This window comes from Erythrolamprus reginae, chromosome 5, assembly GCF_031021105.1.
Source record: "Erythrolamprus reginae isolate rEryReg1 chromosome 5, rEryReg1.hap1, whole genome shotgun sequence".
NCBI lineage: Eukaryota > Metazoa > Chordata > Lepidosauria > Squamata > Dipsadidae > Erythrolamprus > Erythrolamprus reginae.
The window spans coordinates 52,175,915-52,198,110 of NC_091954.1; the positions used below are offsets into that span (position 1 = coordinate 52,175,915).

The window sequence follows — 22,196 nt, forward strand, 5'->3', positions numbered from 1 at the left end:
TGCTGCAATGATGCATCTTTCCCATCTGTGATTGCGTAAACGAGCACGCTTAATTGTCTTCGGGGCAATTTTAATTTACGATAGTTTCGTTTACTTTTCTTTCGCAATTCCAGCTTACAATTTCCGTATGGCTTTCAACGAAGGCGATGTGGCTTCTAAACAAGACGGAGAGAACACAGAAGAAACGTGCACCATTTCGGCAAGTCGTTTCGACCCGCCGTTGACACGCCTCCCCTCCTACCCACCGCTATCCCGCGTGAACCCCTCAGGCAGCTAAGGCGCGTGTTCCAAGAGCCGCGTGAAGACGTTTCACAATTTTACAAAGCGGTGGAGACCCGCCAGGTCTCTCGAAGGGTGGAGCGAAATAAGGCGCCTCTGAAACGTCGGCGCCGGGCCGCAACGCTGCCGAACCGAACCGCACTTTTTCCCGCCAAATATAAGGCGGGCTGAGATTTCCATACACACCGTCGCGACTCCCTCGGAGCCCGCCGTCTTCAACCCGCGGAGATGAGAGCGGGCGTGACGCGCGCGCCACAGACGATTGCGCTCCGAGGGCCGCGCCAGGCGCCTCCCATAAGCGGCGAGGCGGGTGTGGGGGCGCTCGCAAGTGAGCGTGCTTCAGCCGGGAGGGGGATACGCCTCCTTCTTTCCCCCCGGACTCTTCGCCGGGGTGTTCACCGCCAGCGATGTTCACCAGGGCGGTGAGCAGGCTCAGCAGAAAGCGGCCTCCATCAGGTATAAGGGGGCCGGTAGGGCGGGTGGGGAATTACGGATAGCGAGATAGTTTTGTGGTGATGGATCAGAAAGAAAACGCGCCTTGCAGCGCGGGCTGGTTGCTGCTTTTCTTGCGAGCGGAGTTTCTTCGGATCTGGGTGGCTTTTGCAGTTTGCAAACTGGCTTTTTTTTTTTCTGTGCCGGAAGGTGCCGCCTCCCAGGCTTGGCCCGCCGGCTGTTAAATTTGGTATTTTGGTTCATTATTGCTTTTTTTTTTTTAGGTGTGTGTGTAGTATGTAGTTACTGAGGATGTAGTTACTGAGTATCTGCTCAGCCTAGTTTTCAGATATTTGTATAAGTTATTGTATTTTTCAGATTTATGATTGCTAGATATATTTTTCCCCCTCATCCCGCTCCCCCCCCACCGCTCCCTGAAGTCAGCAAAACGCAAGGGGAAGTCTTGCACCCGAAAGAGGAAGGCTTGAAGAGACTCGCTTGCCATTTGGCAGGATAGGTTTTTTTTCAGACGGGCCCGGCACGAACGAGTCAGGGGAGGAAAAAAAAAAGGAAGAGAGAAAGAGACAAGCACGCACTTCGGAGCTGAGAGTTCAGTTCCGTCATGCCTAGTTTAAAAAAAAAAATACCGAAATGATTTCAGGGGCATGCGAGACACGCAAGTTAAAAATGAGAACTCTGCCCTTTTCTTTGTGAATCGAACAGGTTGGCTTGCTTCCGCAGACGGGGAAATATCCCGTTAATGTTACATTTCTCTTGAATAAGTCAACCAGAAAGGTAATACAGTACAAAATAACAGAGAACAGACGCTGGCTCCTGTTCTGTCAACTTCAGTTCACTCATTTATTTTATTTTTTTATTTTATTTTATTCAGTCAGTCAGTCACCTAGGTTAGTGTTTCCCAACCTTGGCAACCTGAAGATATTTGGACTTCAACTTGCAGAATTCCGCAGCCAGCGAATGCTGGCTGGGGAATTCTGGGAATTGAAGTCCAGATATCTTCAAGTTGCCAAGGTTGGGAAACACTGATGTAGGTATTGGTGGTATGCAAAGATATAATGCTTATATACTAGTAAAACAGAAACATTAGGACGGATGGAAGACACGCTGGTGCACTTATGTACGCCCCTTACTGACCTCTTAGGAATCGGGAGAGGTCAACAGTGGATAGTCTAAGGGTAAAGTTTTGGGGGTTAGGTGATGATACTACAGATTCCGCTAGTGAGTTCCAGGCATCAACTACCTGGTTACTAAAGTCGTATTTCTTCCAGTCGAGTTTAGAGCGGTTTACTTTAAGTTTGTATCTGTTGTGGTTGAAGCTGAAGTAGTCCTTGACAGAAAGGGTGTTGTAGCAGATGATTTTATGGGTTATGCTTAGGTCGTGTTTAAGATGATGTAGTTCTAAGCTTTCTAAACCTAGGATTGTAAGTTTAGTTTCATAGGCTAGTCTGTTGCTAGTGGAGGAGTGGAGAGCTCTTCCAGTAAAGTATCTGTGGACATTTTTCTAGAGCAGTGATGGCGAACCTTTTCCCCCTTGGGTACCGAAAGTGCTTGCGCGTGTGCTACCACACATGCATGAGTGCCCACACCCATAATTCAATGCCTGGGGAGCACAAAGATAATAATAATAATAATAATAATAATAATAATAATTTGTTAGATTTGTATGCCGCCCCTCTCCGAAGACTCGGGGCGGCTACAAACCTTCCCATACCCCCCGGAGTCCTCCTGGAGGCTGTTTCCCAACTTCTGGTGAGCCCAGTAGGCTCGTGTTTCGCCCTCCCCAGACTCCAGAGGCTTCCCTGGAGCTGGGAGAGGGTAAAAACGCCCTCCCTCATCCCCTCAGAGGCTCTCTGGAAGCCAAAAATGCCCTCCCAGAACCTCTGTGCGAGCCAAAAATCAGCTGGCTGGCACGCACATGCACGTTGGAGCTGAGCTAGGGCAACGGCTCTTGTGCCAACAGATATGGCTCTGTGTGCCACTTGTGGCACCCGTGCCATAGGTTTGCCATCACTGTTCTATAGTGTTTAGATCCAAAATGTGGCGCAGGTTCCAGACAGATGAGCTGTATTCAAGGATTACTCTGGCGAAAGTTGTGTATGCTCTGGTTAGTAGTGTGAGATTACCGGAACATAAGCTATGTAGGATTAGTTTAACAACTGTTGAAGCCTTTTTGGTGATGTTGTTGCTTTGGCACTTAGGTCATTTGATATGAGTATTCCAAGGTCTTTAACGGAATGAGGGTTGTCTGCAAGGTCTTGTTTATTCATTTGGTTCACTTGACTTGTATTTGGTGTTCTGATTCTTTTTGCCAATGTGTAGGACAGAGCATTTTTTTGTTGAGATTTGGAGTTGCCAGATGTTTGACTATTCAAACACAAAGTCAAGGTCTTTTTGGAGGGTAGCTATGTTATTGGTGGTGTTGAAAAGTTTGACATCGTCGGCGAAGAGAACGCAATTGCTTGTAATGTGATCGCAAAGGTCATTTATATAAAGTATGAAGAGTGTTGGTCCAAGTATGCTGCCTTGGGGTATGCCGTTCTTAACCGGAACAGGATTAGAACACTTATTTTCGTTCAAATCCTGGAGTTTCATCTTTTTATGGGAATCAGTTTTTCAGTATGAAAATATTTAGAGATTGAAGGAATTACTCCAAGAATGATGGAACAGTGTTCCTGTATACAATACCGCTGTCCTATATGGAAAATAGTATCTTTCATATCCCAAAGTGAAAAGTCCAACCAGCCACAAAATTGGGTCATCAGGATTCTATAGAAATTTGCAAAAGTTGAATGCATTGTTTTGTTTTGAATAGCTTGAAACAATGAACATTTAACAATGATATTGGATGTTGGATTTAGTAGTTACTGAGTATCTGCTCAGCTTGGTTTTCAGATTTTTGTATATAGATTATTGTATTTTTCATACACATAGCAGAAGTGATTTGTGCTTTGATTTTAGCATGATGTTTGTTCTCTTATAGGATCCCTGAATATGATCACTCTACCAAACAACAACAAAAAAGGAAGTAATCATGGCTGGGAAGTAGTTACTTGGAAAGTATTTATATACAGCATTAGCAATACAGTGTTTCCTCGATTTCCGCGGGTTCGAACTTCGCGGAAAGTCTATACCACGGTTTTTCAAAAATATTAATTAAAAAATACTTTGCGGGGTTTTTTCCCTATACCAGTTTTTTCCACCCAATGATGTCATATGTCATCGCCAAACTTTCGTCTGCCTTTAATAAATATTTTTTTAAATAAACTTTAATAAATAAACATGGTGAGTAATAATCTGAATGGTTGCTAAGGGAATGGAAAATTGCAATTTAGGGGTTTAAAGTGTTAAGGGAAGGCTTGTGATACTGTTCATAGCCAAAAATAGTGTATTTACTTCCGCATCTCTACTTCGCGGAAATTCGACTTTCGCGGGCAGTCTCAGAACGCATCCCCCGTGAAAAGCGAGGGAACGCTGTATAGATTTATTAATCTCAGTTTTAAGCTAAAATTTAAGCCAATTAGGTTAAACTTTGTTTTCTATGCTTTGTATGAGAATATCAGGAAATCTCAGGGCTCTAGTTTGGACTGCAAATAAAAAAAGCTTCCTAAAAGAAGACAAAGTCAAGCTATTTCTGTATTGCTACAAAACATTACCTATGACCCTAAATTATCACCAGAAATCGCTCAGTTTGATGGAGACTTTACTTCTTGCTCTGGAAAGTTACTTGCCCATTACTGAACTGTCTGTTCAGGACATTTCTTATTTTTGTCTGTTGAGCATATATATCAGAACAAGTAACCTTAGCTCCAGTTTTACTTGGATTTTCAGAAAACTTTTCTGAGTTATGAAGATGGATATTACTTCTACGGTTTGTTTCCTTAATCTCAGTGATTTATTCTGCAGCCTGTCCTTATTTTGAATACTTCTGGTTGCGGTTCTCTGAATCTTTTTCCACTTAACTAGAATTTTTATTCCAGATTGGTTTTCCTGTTCTCAAATACCAACCTTAGATACAAAACGCCTTTTTTTGGAAAAAATTGAGATCACATAATTTACCCATAATATTCAGTTATCTGACAAATTATATAGTGTAGTTTAGTCAAGTTAAGTTCTAGCAATGCAGTAGCTTATAAGTAACACTTGAGCTGCTGGAGCTGAATGGTGTTGAATATGAATCATAGTGCATCAGTATTGCTTGGTGAAAGAGTCATATAATTTTAACGTTGTTTAAAAAACAAAGCTTCACGCCTGATAATGTTCCTATCTACTGTGCACATACATAACATCTAAATTTCTGTACATTTTAAATTAAATTTTAGTTTATGCACAAGTCAAAAAGAGGGCTGTGGAAATTATTATTATTATTATTATTATTATTATCATTATTATTATTTATTAGACTTGTATGCCGCCCCTCTCCGTAGACTCGGGGCGGCTCACAACAATAACAAGAACAGTGTAAAAAACAAATCTAATAATTTAAAAACACTAAAAAACCCATTATTAAAAGCAAACACACACACAAACAGATCTACAGTCAGCTTCACTGCTGCGCCACTGCAATTATGGTCATATGATCATAGGATACCACAACCCTTCATAAAGATGAACCTTTAGTGAAACTCCCAAAATGCCGTCATCATGCAAACACACACAGAAATAGTTATGGACCCCTTGCATACTGGACATAAATTGTTTCAACTCCTACCCTCAAAACGTCATAGAGTACTGCACACCAAGAAAACTAAACACAAGAACAGTTTTTCTCCTGAATGCCATCACAAATAATTCCCTCACTACTGTAAAACTATTCACTAATGGCTGCATTATTATTATTATTATTATTATTAATTTTTCTCATCGTTTCTATCAACCCATCTCCTCCCACTTATGACTGTAACTTGTTGCTTGTGTTTTTACGATTTCTATTAATATTGTTTCCTGATTGCTTATTTGAAACCTATGATAATCGTTAAGTGTCGTACTTCATGATTCTTGAGAAATGTATATTTTCTTTTACACCGAGAGCATATGCACCAAAGACAAATTCCTTGTGGGTCCAATCCCACTTGGCCAATACAGTGATCCCCCGCTCGTTGCGAGGGTTCCGTTCCAGGACCCCCCGCAACGAGCGGGTTTTCGCGAAGTAGCGCTGCGGAAGTAAAAACACCATCTGCGCATGTGCAGATGGTGTTTTTACTTCCGCAGCGCTAGCGAGGAGCCGAAGATTGGGGGCGGCGCGGCTGTTTTAAAATGTCGCCGCCGGCATGGGGGGCTTCCTAGCAGCCCCCCAAACCCGGGTTGGGGGTCCGGGGGGTGCTGGCAAGCCCCCCATGCCGGTGGCGACGTTTTAAAACAGCCGCGCCGCCCCCAATCTTCGGCTCCTCGCTAGCGGGCAGGCAGGCCGTTCACTGGTGCTCGCTCTCGCCGCTTTGGAGCTGAGTCCTGAAGCAGCTCCAAAGCGGCGAGAGCTAGCGCCAGCAAACGGTTTGTCCGCGCTCCCTCTCGCCGCTTTGGAGCTGAGTCCTGAAGCGAATTCGCTTCAGGACTCAGCTCCAAAGCGGCGAGAGCTAGCGCCAGCGAACGGTTTGTCCGCGCTCCCTCTCGCCGCTTTGGAGCTGAGTCCTGAAGCGAATTCGCTTCAGGACTCAGCTCCAAAGCGGTGAGAGCTAGCGCCAGCGAACGGTTTGTCCGCGCTCCCTCTCGCCGCTTTGGAGCTGAGTCCTGAAGCGAATTCGCTTCAGGACTCAGCTCCAAAGCGGCGAGAGCTAGCGCCAGCGAACGGCTTGTCCGCGCTCGCTCTCGCCGCTTTGGAGCTGAGTCCTGAAGCGAATTCGCTTCAGGACTCGGCTCCAAAGCGGCGAGAATGAACGGTGTGGGCGGGCGAAGGGCGGGCGGCAGCGAGGAGTTTGCGTGGGCGGTGGGGAAACTCCTTGCTGATGCCCGCTGCTCGCCCTCCCGCCAGCAAGAGGGGGAAGACCCAGGGAAGCCGCCCAGCAGCTGAACGGCTGGGCGCCATCTACGCATGCGTGCCCATAGAAAAAAGGGCGCGCATGCGCAGATGGTGTTTTGACTTCCGGGTTGAAAAATCGCAAATTACCCTGTTCGCAGTGGTTGGGGACGCAATAACCGGGGTATTACTGTACATAATTCTAATCTATTCTATTCTATTCTATTCTAAAAGTTAAAACCTATGATTCCAAAGAAAATGTTTGGCTTAGTAATTTCAGCAAACCTATAGATTTAAAATGCAAGTTATGGAAACATGTACTTTAGAAGCAGCTACAGGTAGTCATCAATTTATGATCAGTTGCTTGACAACCATTCAAAATTACCGTACCACAGTCTAGAAAGGATGCTTTATGCCTCATAAAGCACTTTAGGTTGTCGTAAAGTGTATCGTAAAATCCCCTGCATTTTGGGAGTTTCACTAAAGGTTCCTCTTTATGAAGGGTTGTAGTATCCTATGATCATATGACCATAATTGCAGTGGCGCAGCAGTGAAGCTGACTGTAGATCTGTAGGTCAGCGGTTCAAATCTCATCACCGGCTCAAGGTTGACTCAGCCTTCCATCCTTCCGAGATGGGTAAAATGAGGACCCGGATTGTGGGGGCAATATGCTGGCTCTGTTAAAAAGTGCTATTGCTAACATGTTGTAAGCTGCCCTGAGTCTAAGGAGAAGGACGGCATAAAAATTGAATAAATAAATAAATAAATTTCCAGTATTTTTTGCCATTTGGAAGAACATGTTTTCCCTTATGACCACCACATTCGTTCAACCACACAGCAGATTTACTTAAAAACGCACCCTCAAAATTATAAAATATGGTTGCCTTTACTTAACAGCCAGAAAGACTGATGACTAGCAATCCAATCCCAATTGTGGTTCAAGTCAAGGGTTGTCTGCTAAAAAAAATGTGTGTGAAACCTGACCATGGAAAATAAAGTTTCTTTGTTTCTTTGGCCATGGAAGTATTTTTATCGTGGATTGTTACTTTCAAGCTTCAGTTCATTTCAAGCAATATGATTGTAAATTGATGTTACATATAAGAATTTTTCTTGTATGAACATGTATCATACAAGAAATTTGCAGATGTAGTTGTGAATAGAGATAATAATTTGCAATTTGCAGATATAGTTGTGAATAGAGATAATAATAATGTGCAAGTTATGTTAGCGATGTAATAAAGGTTGTAACTGGTCTATTTTATAACTTAAATAAAGTAAATGTCTTATTTAGATAATAGTACCAACGAGACAAAGCTCTTTGCATTAATTGAGTAGGATCTATATTTCATTTCCACTTAAAGCAGTGGGAGAAATTAATCCGATTAGAGAGGCAACAAGTGGTATTTACTAGTTGTCTGCTTGCTTGCTTGTTAATTGATGTTGCAGAGGAAAAAATGAGAGAGGATAGGCTAAAACTGCTTCCAAATGAGGGTTTTATTGTATAATTATCCTGTCTTAAACATAGGATTTAATAGGAAGCTTGGATGACATCTTTCACTTGGAACTCACCCATGTTTTTGCATTGCTTCTTTTATTTCTTACCACAAAATGGGGGGGGGGGAGAGAAAAGATAGGCAGAATAATTGCAGAGTGCCTCTCAATTAACAGAGAAGCAACCAAAATGTACCTTAAATATTTACATAGTTCACGGAGCTAAAAGCTCTAGGACAGTGATGGCGAACTTTTTTTCCTCGGGTGCCAAAAAAGCATGCACCCATGCTATTGTTCATACACGAGTGCCCATACCCATAATTCAATGCCTGGGAAGGGCAAAAACAGCTTCTCCTGCCCCCTGGAGGCTTTCTGGAGGCTGGAAACGGCCTGTTTCTCAACTCCTGGTGGGCTCATGTTTCACCCTCCCCAGGCTCCAAAGGCTTCCCTGGAGCCAGGGAAGGGTAAAAATGCCCTCCCCCATCCCCGTGAAGGCTTTCTGGAAGCCAAAAACGCCCTCCCAGAGCATCTGTGAAAGCCAAAAATCATCTGGCTGGCACACACATGCACATTGGAGCTGAGTTAGGGCAACGGCTCATGTGCCAGCAGATATGGCTCTGCGTGCCACCTCTGGCACCCATGCCATAGGTTTGCCATTACTGCTCTAGGATTCTTACTCAGAGATCTAAATGTTTTAGAATCAGTTGTATCTAGAAATAACCATAATCCACTGAACAAGAGTACATCAGGATTGTCCTTTTATTGTATTTTATTAATTCTTCAGTCTTTACTCTGATTATGAGCTACCAAGACTCTGGCTTAACAAAGCACCACAGGAATCTAATATATATGATATATTTTCTCCTCTCCCCCACCAAAATTAGATTAGCACCGTCCCTTTTGACATTCTCAAAGCCTTTCAAGATCTGGTTGCCCATCTTAAATACATATCAGAAAGAGAAAGCTTGAGATTTCACAAGGTTCATACTATATGGAACAAAACTCTGAATCTGAATGTACCACAAAGATTCCTCTCATAAGGTAACAAGGAAAACCGGTCATAAAGCCCAAAATACAAACCAAACATTTGTCAATTTAGTAAAAACAAGATAATCTACATCTAATAAAATGTTATTTCCAAAAATTATGGCTTCCAAAAAAAGAGAGGATTTTTTGCCCCTGAAATTAAACAAAAACTGGACATTTTCCTCAGAACATTTCCCTCGGATAATCAAAGGCTAAAACCGTGAACCATTTCATTAAATCACAGTTCTTGGCATTCAGTAACTGCTCAATAGAAAAGCAAAGGAAATAATCAGGAAGTTTTAAACTGGGTTGCCAGAAAGCTATCCAGGATGCAATAAGAAAGGAAAAGCACTCATGCTTTTTGTATCTCTTTGCTACCATTTAATGATTATCCAGATTTTCCCCCAGTTCTGTTGTGGTAGCCGAAGCCTTGCAAGTGTTAGATGTGGCTTGTCATCTTTGACAAGAATATTTCAGTTCTGTGTCTATGGGGATTCTCAATCATTCAGGTCATGATTGTCTCAAAGGTACTTTCTCAGAAGGCAACTGGAGTTTCTTGGTTGGATGAGAAGTGAAACATTTTAAGAGGGGAAAAAAGTCCAGTTGCCTTTTGAAACATTTTGGGTGTTTCAGTTCTGTATTAACAGAGTCACAGAATTGAGAGGGACGTAGAGTTGACGGGCTGGCTGGGGTCTTCTTCATAGTGACATCAAACTCTGGAATTCCCTCTCTTCGGAGCTGTGGATTAGTTGATTGAATTTTAGCCAAAGCATGCATTCTATATGGTCATGAAGAGTCACATATAGTATTAAAGATCTAGGGTGCTACAAAAATAGCTAGAAAAATGAATTCTGAAAATGTCAGAGGTAATTCATAATAGTCAAATGAAGTCTGCAAATGAATGCTTATTTCAAAATGTCAAGAGTACATATTCATAGAAAATGGGAAGGGGATGGGAAAATGCTCTGGGAGGTTATAATTGTAAAAAATATGGTATTGTATTTTGTTTGACTCAATTTGGTAGTAATTTCTACAACATTCAAATAAAAACATAATAAAAGAATTTTTGTCTTGTTTACAAATATTTTTAACCCAATAAATTCTAGAATAACAAGAAAACAGTCTGTTTTTCATTTAATTTGAATATTTTTACATATTTTAGTGTGCAAATTTCTTTAAAATTCAGTATTGTTCCTGTTTTCTTTCAAATAGGTAACATATTTAAAACATATGGATGTGCATTTGTGTAGCTGTTCTGCTATGCAATTCTCTTTTAGGAAATACTTGTTTATAAGGCAAACATCTAATATCTACCACTATTGCCTTTTAAAGGTCCTTGAAAAAGTTCCACCTAATTTATAAACTTGTAAAAAATGATATCTTAGTCAATTCACAATCTTTTACATATGCCATATGTTTACCTATTTGGAGAGGATTTTGGTATATTATATAGTGTTGCTTTATAACTTTGCTATGGGTAATGTAAAACAGGCACATGATTAGTCACAGAAATATAAGATATTACCTTATATTAAGTAAGATTATATTCATATTATATTTCATTTCATTATAGCCTTTGAACTTGAATCCTGAAATTTGTAATTAATTATGGATTAAATGGCATTAATATCAAAATATATTTGTTGATTCTCATCGTCTTCAAAACTGCAAATTAATTGAACTGTCTTAAAGCCTTTTAACAGAGATAGAAACAGTTCTGCAGCTGAAAGTTAACAATTAACTTTCTTTTTCAGAAATAACTGACAGTGACAGCAAGCCATGTAGTAGCCATCAGACCGTCAGTGGTACCACAAGATGGGCTCAGTCACTGGAAAGTTTGCTGGAAGATCGAGAAGGTGTAAAGAAATTTATGGTTGGTATCTTAAGTATTATTTATCACACAAATCTAAATACAGTAATACCTCGTCTTACGAACCTAATTGGTTCCCGGGGGAGGTTCGTAAGATGAAACATTGTTTCCCATAGGAAACAATGTAAAGTCAATTAATCCGTACAACAACAAAAAAACAACCGCAAAAAAACGCCACCGCCCGGCTGTTACCTTTTGAAACAGCCAGGAGGCTTCTCGGCGGCCTCCCGAACGCCAAACCCGAATTCCGGGTTCGGCATTTGGGAGGCCTCCGAGAAGCCCCCCGGCTGTTTTAAAAGGTGACAGCCAGGCGGCGGGGCTTCTTGGCGGCCTCCCGAACCCGGAAGTTCGGCAAAAGTTCGGGTTCGGGAGGCTGCTGAGAAGCCCCGCTGCCCGGCTGTCGTCTTTTAAAACAGCTGGGGCGCTTCTCGGAGGCCTCCCGAACGCCGAACCCGGAAGTTCGGGTTTGGCGTTCGGGTTCAGGAGGCTGCTGGGAAGCCCACCGGCTGTTTTAAAAGACGACAGCCGGGCTGTGGGGCTTCCCAGCAGCCTCCTCAAACCGAACTTTTGCCGAACTTCCGGGTTCGGCATTCAGGAGGCCGCTGGGAAGTCCCGCCGCCCGGCTGTCACCTTTTAAAACAGCTGGGGGGCTTCTCAACGGCCTCCCGAACGCCGAACCCGGAAGTTCGGGTTTGGCGTTCGGGTTCAGGAGGACGCTGGGAAGCCCCCCGGCTGTTTTAAAAAGCGACAGCCGGGCGGCGGGGCTTCTCGGCGGCGGCGGCGGGTTCGTAAGAAGAAAAAAGTTCGTAAGAAGAGGCAAACATTTTCTGAACCCCGGGTTCGTATCTCGGGTTGTTCATAAGACGAGGGGTTCGTATCATGAGGTACCACTGTACAACTCCCAGCCAAGTATCTATCTATCCATCCATCCATCCATCCATCCATCCATCCATCCATCCATCCATCCAAGCATAAAACATATCAGGAAAGACTTAATGAACTCAATCTGTATAGTCTGGAGGACAGAAGGAAAAGGGGGGACATGATCGAAACATTAAAATATGTTAAAGGGTTAAATAAAGCCCATGAGGGAAGTGTTTTTAATAGGAAAGTGAACAAAAGAACAAGGAGACACAATGTGAAGTTAGTTGGGGGAAAGATCAAAAGCAACATGAGAAAATATTATTTTACTGAAAGAGTAGTAGATCCTTGGAACAAACTTCCAGCAGACGTGGTTTGTAAATCCACAGTAACTGAATTTAAACATGCCTGGGATAAACATATATCCATCCTAAGATAAAATACAGAAAATAGTATAAGGGCAGACTAGATGGATCATGAGGTCTTTTTCTGCTGTCAGTCTTCTATGTTTCTATCTGTCTGTCTGTCTGTCCGTCCGTCCGTCCGTCCGTCCGTCCATCCATCCATCCATCCATCCATCCATCCATCCATCCATCTAATTTGTATGCTGCCCAACTCCCGAAGGACTCTGGGTGGCTCATAACAAAGATAAAAACATAAATATCAAAATCATTAAAATATCTTTTAAAAACAATTAAAAAACATATACATCTTTAATTCTGGTCGGATCTTATAAAGAGATAATAGTGAGATTAATGGCCCCAGGCCTGTCGGAAGAGCCAGGACTTCACTGCTTTATGGAAGGCCAATAGGGTAGAGATAGTCCTAATCTCGGAAGGGGGGGCACAAAGTAGGCTCTCCCCCGTGGGCCCCCCCAGTCAACATTGCTTAGTCGATGGAACCTGAAGGAGCGCAACTCTCTGGAATTTTACCGGTCGTGAGCTATGCAGTAGGAGGTGGACCCGAAGATAACATGGCCCTGAGCCACGTAGGGTTTTAAAGGTAATAACGCCTTGAATTGCATCGGGAGACTAATTGGGAGTGCAGCTCATGGAGAATTGGTAAAATATGGGTCTACCTACGTGCACCCACAACAGCTTACATAGCTACATTCTGGACCAACTGCAGTCTTCGAGCACTATTCAAGGGTAGAACTGTTTTATTATCATTGCATGAATCAACAATATGCACAAGGGTTTTTTTTTATTTTGAGAGTCTTGAATGTATTTAGTGGCACTGACATCTAGGGAAAGATGTGTGAAGTTCATATTCATAATAGTTAAGGTATTAGAAATGTGCACAAGCTTATATAAACAGTGTGAACCCTTTGCTTGAAAGTCATTATAAGCCTCTACCCTAATTTTAATACTTTTCTCAAGATTGCATGAAAATGAGTACAAAACATTTTACTGCAGTTATACTATGAAGCATATAAGCTTTTAAGGCTCAGATACAGAAATCTTTGGGGCAATATCAGTATCTGACCTTTGAATAGCAATGGGGGTGATGCATGCCAAAGAAAAGTGGAAAAAGAGGGAGAGCATGCTGCCATCTCCATGTTTTAAATCTTGTCATCTTATGGGACAGAAGACATATACTGTACAGTATAGGATATCCTCGACATACAGCCATTCATTTAATGACTATTGGGTCATTCCATGTCAAGTGGACCCCACCTTACCATCTCAGATTTTGATGAAATTTGGCACATAGTTTCTTTATGATATAAAACTCTGCTGTGCAAAATTTTAGTTCAAAAGACTAAACAGTGGGAGTTCTAGGAGACCTCAAATAAAGGGCTGCAAAATATTGAATCAGCAAAAATGAAACTTTGGACCAACTTCTAGAAGCTGTAAATGCGACAGTTTCAGTAGTATTTTGGAGATATTTGGAGAACCTGCACACCTTGTAAGGCTTTATAAACCGGCAAAACCCCGTGTACCTAGTCCTCTTACTTTTTACATGGTAAGGCTCAAACTGCAAAAAGAACCTTTGAAAAATGAATTTACAGCAATCTTCAGGCTGCTGTAATTTCAAAACTACTTGGCCTTTTGGGTTGATTTTGGGCAGGTGTACTAAGTTCACAGCTTCAATGAGGACTTCCAATTTGCAGCACTTTCATTCAGGTTCACAGCTTCAATGAGGACTTCCAATTTGCAGCACTTTCATTCAGGTTGTTGAAAAAAGAGTTCAAAGTTAGTACTTAACCGGGTTTTTGCCCTGTGGGACAGCTTCAATCCTCTTCAATTTAGCACCATTAGAAAGAGCAGATTCTCTTCTTTAAGAATATAGTATTTTGGTGTCTCTTCATATAAGGATTGAAAAAATCTCAACTGTTTGTGGACAGCCTGTGATTTCTGCACTGCATCCTTGATACAAGTGCAGTAAAAGTGATTTTGTATGTAAAAATGTATGTAGAATACTGTAATGATATGAATAAGAAAAACAATATGAAACAGAATATATAGAAAATATAAAGAAACAACTGGGAATTGTAAATTGATATGTAGAAATATGTAGGGGTTAGAAATGGAAAATATATAACACTGAAATAAATGTAAAAATGTTAATTTATGTTTTTGCTTTAGTTTATGGATGTATTTGTATGTTTTAATGTACATATGCCTGTTTTTAAAGGAAAAAATTAATAAAAATCATTTTAAAAATTGCAGTTTGGTAGCAACTTTTGAAGAGGCTCTGAGAATTGTAGCAAGATATTCAAGAAGGCAGCATGCTTCAAAGGTGCACCTTGTACAAACTTGTTTAAGAGTTTTCAATTGAATTTGCAAGGATTTCAGAAAATCCTTTTGTTCTTTATGTGAAGACTTTAAATAAAATTAATAAAGGCTGGCTACTAGTTTATGGTACTTTATTTTAATAGTTCCTTTTTTCTCCTATCAGGACTTTTTAAAGAGAGAATTTAGTGAAGAAAATGTTTTATTCTGGCAAGCTTGCGAAGAGTTTAAGAAGATACAAGATGAAAAACAGGTATTGACTCCAAAATCAAGCAGAACGCAGATGATCTTCACTTGATATGAATATACATAGAAAACAATGCAATCTACATCTATTATAGTTACGCAGCACACAAAACTGATTCAGGTGGGAAAAGATCAAGAAATCTCATACTTATTAATGATAGTTGAGATGGTGTTTCATCAGGGATTTTTTTCTTTGTTACTTGTTTACTGGATTACATGTTAAAATGACTTTAAAACTATGTTTTTCTAGTATTTTCTTATTATTTTCTCCTTCTCTTTTAGCCAATGCTGTCTAGTTTAAGAAGAGGATAAACTCAATTTTATCTTATATTTCCCTGGAGAATAAATTGAAATATTTTTGCCCATTTAGTTTTTACTACGTAGATAACCATAGATAGATAGATAGATAGATAGATAGATAGATAGATAGATAGACAGACAGACAGACAGACAGACAGACAGACAGACAGACAGACAGACAGACAGACAGACAGATTTAAATTTGTTTTTAAAATTAAAAAAATTATTTGGAAATGCTGCCAAACTGTTGTAGAATATAACAAAGATTACAGTAATTTATTGATTACCATATTTTTCAGAGTAAAAGACACACCTTTTTACCCCCAAACAGAGTATGATAACGTGGGTGTGTCTTATACACCAAATATAGTCCTACCTAAGCTACGCCACCCTTTGGCCTCTACCTCCTAGCAATTTACCTTCTTGCAGCAAACAGAACAGAGCCTGTTAAGCCAAGCAACTCATTATCAGCTTCCTGACCCTCAGCTGATTGAGGATGCAGGCAGGCCAGTGCTAAAACTGAAAGTAAAACTAAAGCTACAAAGATACAAATTGCCAGGAGGCAGAGGCAGAATTTTATTTTCCAGTGCTAATCAAACTGCTGAAACTGGATGCAAAATAACTATTAATGTCTGTAGAATGTTCAAATTATTAGACTTATTTCTTAAAGACTGCTTTATGATTGTTCTAGACAACTTAACAAAATGAAGCTTTTTAGAAAAAAACGGTTGATCTTAAGAGGCCCAGTGCTTTTGTATTTTTTAAATAGCACAGAATAATGTATACTTCCAGAAAGCCATATCAATTTTAACAGAATATGTACAAGTATAGTCTGAAATGTAACTGTGTCTTCTTTTAGTATTAAGATGAAATAGTTGAGTTAAACCCTGACTTAGTCATGTTTGGAGTAAATATGTTTAAATAATTGGAAGGAGTAAGTGTGACCACATTTAAGAAAACTTTCTGGCATTAATATACTGCCTTAATGTACATTTCTCCAATTCTTTGCGATTTCTATTGATCACACATGCACAGAAATGCACAGTAAACAGTGTATATCATCTGTACTGTTTGCTGTTTTTTGGGAGGCAAATTGTTGGGACACAGAATGTTTCCCCTTGTTTTCATCCTCCAAAACTAAGCCGCGTCTTATACTCTGAAAAATATGGTATAGTGGTTGTCCATAGTTAGATGATGATGATGATAACAAAAACATCAATAATAACAATAACTACAACAATAATAACAATAACTACAACAACAACAGAGTTGGAAGGGACCTTGGAGGTCTTCTAGTCCAACCCACTCTTGGGCAGGAAACCCTACACTACTTCAGACTGATGGTTATCCAACATCTGCTTTAAACTGTCTAGTGTTGGGGCATTCACAACTTCTGGAGGCAAGCTGTTCCACTGATCAATTGTTCTAACTGTCAGGAATGTTCTCCTTAATTCTAAGTTACTTCTCTCCTTGATTAGTTTCCACCCATTGCTTCTTGTCCTACTCTCAGGTGCTTTGGAAAACAGCCTGGCTCCCTCTTCTTTGTGGCAACCCTTGGTTTATTTCTAGAATAGTGTGCCATTCATACAATACAATTATCTTTTGTTCACTTTTCCCATAGGTTCACCCTCTTTCAGTATTAGAAATATTATCTGAAACAGTGTGTGTGTGGGACAGTGGGATTTCAGGTGGAAAATTAGGCATTCTTCTTTTGCTTAAGTGGAATACAAAACATTTTAAATACAAAACATTTTTAAGATCGGCAATATTGGGGAAATGACATCTGTGCTTAGTGAAGTGGTCCTTCTTTTCATAGATGAAAGCAAAGGCAAATGAAATTTACAAACATTTCTTGTCAAGTAAAGCTTCTTATCAAGTCAATGTAGAAGGACAATCACGTTTGGATGAATCAATACTGGAAAAACCTCACCCTCTGATGTTTCAGAAACTCCAAGATCAGGTAAAATTCTGAAACTTGCTTAATTGTCTTGTGAAAGATGAACAACTAACTCCTGGCTGCAGGACAGGATCATAGTTACAATACAGTTACAAAAAGCTCCAGAATCAGTGTTTTTTTGCTGAACATGTTACTTAACATTTAAGAAAATAAATTGATAAGTGAAAAATGCTTAGGAAAGAGTATATTTATTATTTCAATGGACGTAACATTTGGTCTAGTAGACCATACATTCAAGTTCCACCTTAGCCAGCTACAGGTAAATATAAGAGCCTATCTGGCCTAGTAATTAAGGCACTGGGCTAGAAACCAGGAAATCTCAAGTTCTAGTCCAACCTTAACATGAAACCTAGCTGGGTGATTTTGGATTTAAGGCTGGCGGGGAGGTCCCCCCCCCCCGGGGAGCCAAAGTGGGCCCGGAGAGGGGTGTGAAACCACTTTCGGGATGATGGATGGCGGGTTCTCTAGCTACAGCAGCCTCTATGACACTTCCTCGCTTCTGCAGTTCTGCAATGGCAAGGGGAGGAAAAGTCCAAGGTGTGCGCACACCCAGAGGGAGAACCCAAGAACTTCGGATTTATGCTTGGCGAAAGATGGGGCTGACTTGGCAAATGGGATGGATGTGCCAGGGAAGCTGGCAAGGAGAACCTTCCCCCCCCCCCATCTGTCCGCCAAGCTCCCAGCTTTGCTACTTGGAGAAAGGAGGGGCCTGCTTAGACAGGAAACCCCACATTACTTCAGACAAACACTTCCAGTGTTAGAGCATTCACAACTTCTGGCGGCAAGCTGTTCCACTGATTAATTGTTCTGTCAGTAAATTTCTTCTTAGTTCTAAGTTACTTCTCTCTTTGTTTAGTTATAGCAGGTGTCTGTTACATACGTTTTATGTCCTGTTAATATTTTGAGTTCATCCTTTGAATTGCAAAATGTTATATAGATTAATATAATAGTTTAATTTCCTCAGCATAGGCGTGTGGTAGGTCAGAAATGTACCGTAAGTCTTCCTCTAAACACTACTAAGCTTAGGCACAAGTTTATGATTTGAAAGCAAATATCATCAAGTTTCTAACAGGGTAAAAAAGAGATAGTGACTTACATTAAAAAAACAACAAAACAAAGCACTTTGTGTCTTTAAAGGATCCTCTAATCAGTTGGGAAAAAAACCTTTTGCAGCTAACTATAGGAGGCCTATTATTGCTCAATTATAAGCAATGTCCTGAGAGTATATTATGCAAAACACTTTGCCAGATGGCTTAAGCTGACAGTTGTGTTCTCTTGCTTTGAATGGGTCTTGTACTGAAATAGGACCTCAGCCAGCAACACCCCCTCCCTCCTTTCTCTCCATCTACCTCCCAAAGTAGTATCTTAGCAGGTCATCAGCTTCTCAAATTGGAGAATTATATCAAAGTAAAGAGGTCATGGGATATGCAAAACTCAGTTGCTCTATTAAAAATTACAGCACTTCTGGCTCCGTAGTAATAATTGCTGCTTTGACAAAAAGTTGTGCACCTTCAAAATAACTGAAACTGATTTTAAAAAATTCAGCTAACAAACAAATGGACTGCTTTTTGTACTTTTCAGTACATCCAGGCTTGTACAGGGTTTACCAAAAGTCAGGCCCCGTAGGCCTATTGCAGCATGTTGCATTAATTAATAGTGTTTTCCAAAGACTATTATTGCTAGGTCCTTGGTGCTCTCTAACTTTTCTTGTTTTCTTGCAGAAGCTTCATTTCCAAACTAAATAACTTCATCAGTGCTAAAAGGAAGTGGAGTTTCTCTATATGTATATACTAATGGTTTGCCCCATTAGTATTTGTGGCAGAACCCCACAGTATTTCTCTGAGCTACAAATGTTCTCTTCTAAAAGATCATTGTCAAGAATGTTCAAATATCATGCATCAAATGAGTAAGGAAATGTTTAGAATAAAACGATAACCTATCCAAACATTTAATGTAATTTGAATAATAAATTATCTGTGGGCCTTGATTTTTGGTTCATCTAGTTCATCACTGACAGATTAGGTTGCATTAAGGCTGTCAGTTGCTTATAGGTTAGGCATTCCAGAATGCAACAGTGTACTAAGATTGAGAACTAAGAACAATTAGATGCAAAACATAACAAAGTTAGTGGATTTACTATGAGATTAAATCCACTGATTATGTGCTAATAAAATAAAATGTCAATTTGCCTTATCTTGTTTATAAATAATTCTATTTAAGGAATATGTTGTTTTGGCATTTTTGTAGCATCGATATATGGTATAATAAGATAATGATCTTTATGTTAGCTCCTTATTATGCCCAAAGTTTCTTTGAGAATTAATAGCAATTTCATAGTCAGGTGAGATTATGGTATTATATATTGTATTCAGTATCCTGAATAATTCATCAGTAATTTATGTAGTACACATTAAACTTTATGGAATAATAATAATGGGAAATATGAAAAAGGTTGCTGGATGTAATAATGAAGAGAAAGGGCCTGTGTATGAAGAAAAAAACATAAGAGAGCGATTGCTATAGAAATTATGAAAAGAATATAATGATATGGAGAAAAAAGATAGTTGCAAAGTGTACAGATAGTCCTCACTTACTGACCACTATTTCAGTAACCATTCAAACTTAACAGTGATGTTGAAAAATTAGACTTCTGACTGGTCCTTAAACTTGACAAATGAATGAGTTCGGAAAGAAGGAAGATCAAAAAAGTGACAGGCAGAATTGATGACATCCTTAAAAAAAGTGTCATAAGAAAATGGAAGAACTAATATTTGTTTATAAACCAGCATATAAACTGAATGGTTTACAAGGTTAGAAAAGTATTCTGTTATGTAGTCTTTGACACATCCTTCAACTTTAATTTTATTTGCCGTGTTTGAAAATAACTGTCTTGCTTGTTTTTAAAATTCCACAAGTTATGTGGACTTCAATTGCCAGGATTTTGTGTAGAGTTAATGGTGGACATGAATTCTGGAAAATCAATTTCACATACCTGAAGGGAACCACTAATTGGTAAAAGCCTGCTAGAGCAACAGAATATTTTCTTTTTAGCATTTTTAAAACAGATTTATTGTTGACTAATTGGGGAGCTCATTTGCAAAACATTTCTTGTTGTTTGATGCTTAGTTTCAAATAGTTTGCATTTTTTTCCTTTTCCATACAGATTTTCAACCTCATGAAATATGACAGCTACAACCGCTTCTTGAAATCAGATACATTTCTTAAATTAAAGGAAACTGAAGAAGAGGAAGAAAATTCCCCTGATCCTCAGACTTCAGCAAAAAGAGCTTCTAGAATTTATAATACATGATTGTATCCATATATTTTGATGCAATCCAAATAACAACAACCCACAGATCATATTGAGACTACAATCAAATTAAATCAGTACTCAGGAATAATCTTTGTGGTTAACACAGATGCATTTAGAGATTTAAATAGTATAGAATCTTATTAGGTAAAACTTACCTTTGGTTACTTCAGTGGCTTGTTTCTTGCCAGTGCTTGCTTCTAAATACAATTATCAAGGATATGACAGCCCTTGAAAGACTGAACAATTTGTAAGCTCTTGCAAATTGCCTCTAATACTTTTAAAAAAAAAAATTACTTGTAAATCATTTGGTAGGGGTAGGTGACAAATATAGCATTAAAAAGTAAAGCAAGTTTGAAAGTAGAGATAATAAAAGGCAATGGTTTCCCCTTTCCACTGCAGGGGGCAGTACTCATCTCCAATTCTTAGCCATGGGAGCTAGTGTTTGAAGACATTTCCATGGTCATATGATCAGCATATGATCACATGGCATATTGAACATTGTTACCTCCCCAGTAAACAGGTACCTATTTATCTACTTGAATTTTCATTCTTTGCAAGTGCTGCGTGGGGCAAGTAATGGGAGCTCACTAACAATGGGCTACTAGCCGGAACGCTAAATTGCACTCGCTGCCGTGGCTCCTAGGTGTTTGGTGTTTGGAGGTAGCAAAATCGTGCATGGAACTGTAGGTGCGCCCGTATTTCAGCATGTGCTGAAGCAGAAAAACTTGCCGAAACATGGCGCACCTGTGGCTCTGTGCGCGATTTTGCTACCTCCACAGGTGCAGAAGCAAAATCGCACTGGCCCCCGAAGCACTTACGAGCCGCAGCGGCGAGTGCAATTTAGCGTTCCGGCTAGTATCCCACCACTGGAGCTCACCCTGTCATACAGCACTTTGGACTTCCAGCTGATATGCTCATCAGCTAACTGCTGATGCTTTGCACCCTAGACTTTGAAACACTCATAAAGTTTTGTCTAATAGACTTTCTGAAAACATCTTATTTTAACTGCTGTGTGAATTGAATTTATTATATTACTTTAGGAACCCAATCTATTGATGGATCAGATCAAGATAGTTTACAGTAGCTATTTGGCTAGGACTTTTGTCTTCAAAAAGTGCTGCCTGGACTCATTTTATGGTATGTTTTTCTATTTAAAACTAAGGAATCCATTTTCAATTGCATCAGAATTATCTTATAATACCTGCATCTTTGAAATACAGTGGTACCTCGGTACTCGACCACAATTCGTTCCAGAAATGTGGTCGAGAACCGATTTGGTCCAGTACCGAATTTATTTATCCCATAGGAAATAATGGAAATGGATTTAATTGGTTCCCAGCCCCTGTTAACTCGCTGGGAACCAATTAAATCTATTTTCTTTATTTCCAATGGGATAAATAAATTCGATACTCCAAGCTGCAGGAAGGGTGGGGGCTGCTGCAATCCCAGCAGCTTCAGGGGGCTGAGGAGCTCTATAAGAGCTCCAAGCTGCAGGAAGGGTGGGGGCTGCTGCAATCCCGGCAGCTTCGGGGGGCTGCTTTCCTCATTGCTTCCTCTTATTACCTGTAAGCAGCTGCAAAAACTTTCTCCTTCCCGGCGGCTGCAAAGGCGGCGGCTTCCCTTTGAGGAGCAACAGCGCCGGGAACGTCATGTAATGAAGGGAAGCTGCTGGAGCGGCGGCAACTGCTGAGATGGCTCCGGCGGCTTCCCTTCGT

At 40.3% G+C, this 22,196-nt stretch overlaps 1 protein-coding gene across 1 annotated transcript; it reads left to right on the plus strand.

Annotated features, from left to right (window-relative positions):
• Positions 1-661: 661 nt before the first annotated feature.
• Positions 662-21,906, plus strand: RGS10 (regulator of G protein signaling 10). Its single transcript, XM_070754000.1, has 5 exons — positions 662-735; positions 10,954-11,072; positions 14,832-14,918; positions 17,028-17,171; positions 20,332-21,906. Exons 1-5 carry the CDS (start codon positions 687-689, stop codon positions 20,476-20,478), a joined length of 546 nt encoding a protein of 181 aa, XP_070610101.1. The 5' UTR covers positions 662-686; the 3' UTR covers positions 20,479-21,906.
• Positions 21,907-22,196: the final 290 nt, after the last annotated feature.

Bases quoted from the DNA above. Each gene is read 5' to 3' on its own strand.
- RGS10 (XM_070754000.1), top strand. From the start codon at position 687: ATGTTCACCAGGGCGGTGAGCAGGCTCAGCAGAAAGCGGCCTCCATCA. The intron at 14,919-17,027 runs GTATTGACTCCA...TTCTTTTCATAG, and splicing joins AGATACAAGATGAAAAACAG to ATGAAAGCAAAGGCAAATGA. The intron at 17,172-20,331 runs GTAAAATTCTGA...TTTTCCATACAG, and splicing joins TTCAGAAACTCCAAGATCAG to ATTTTCAACCTCATGAAATA.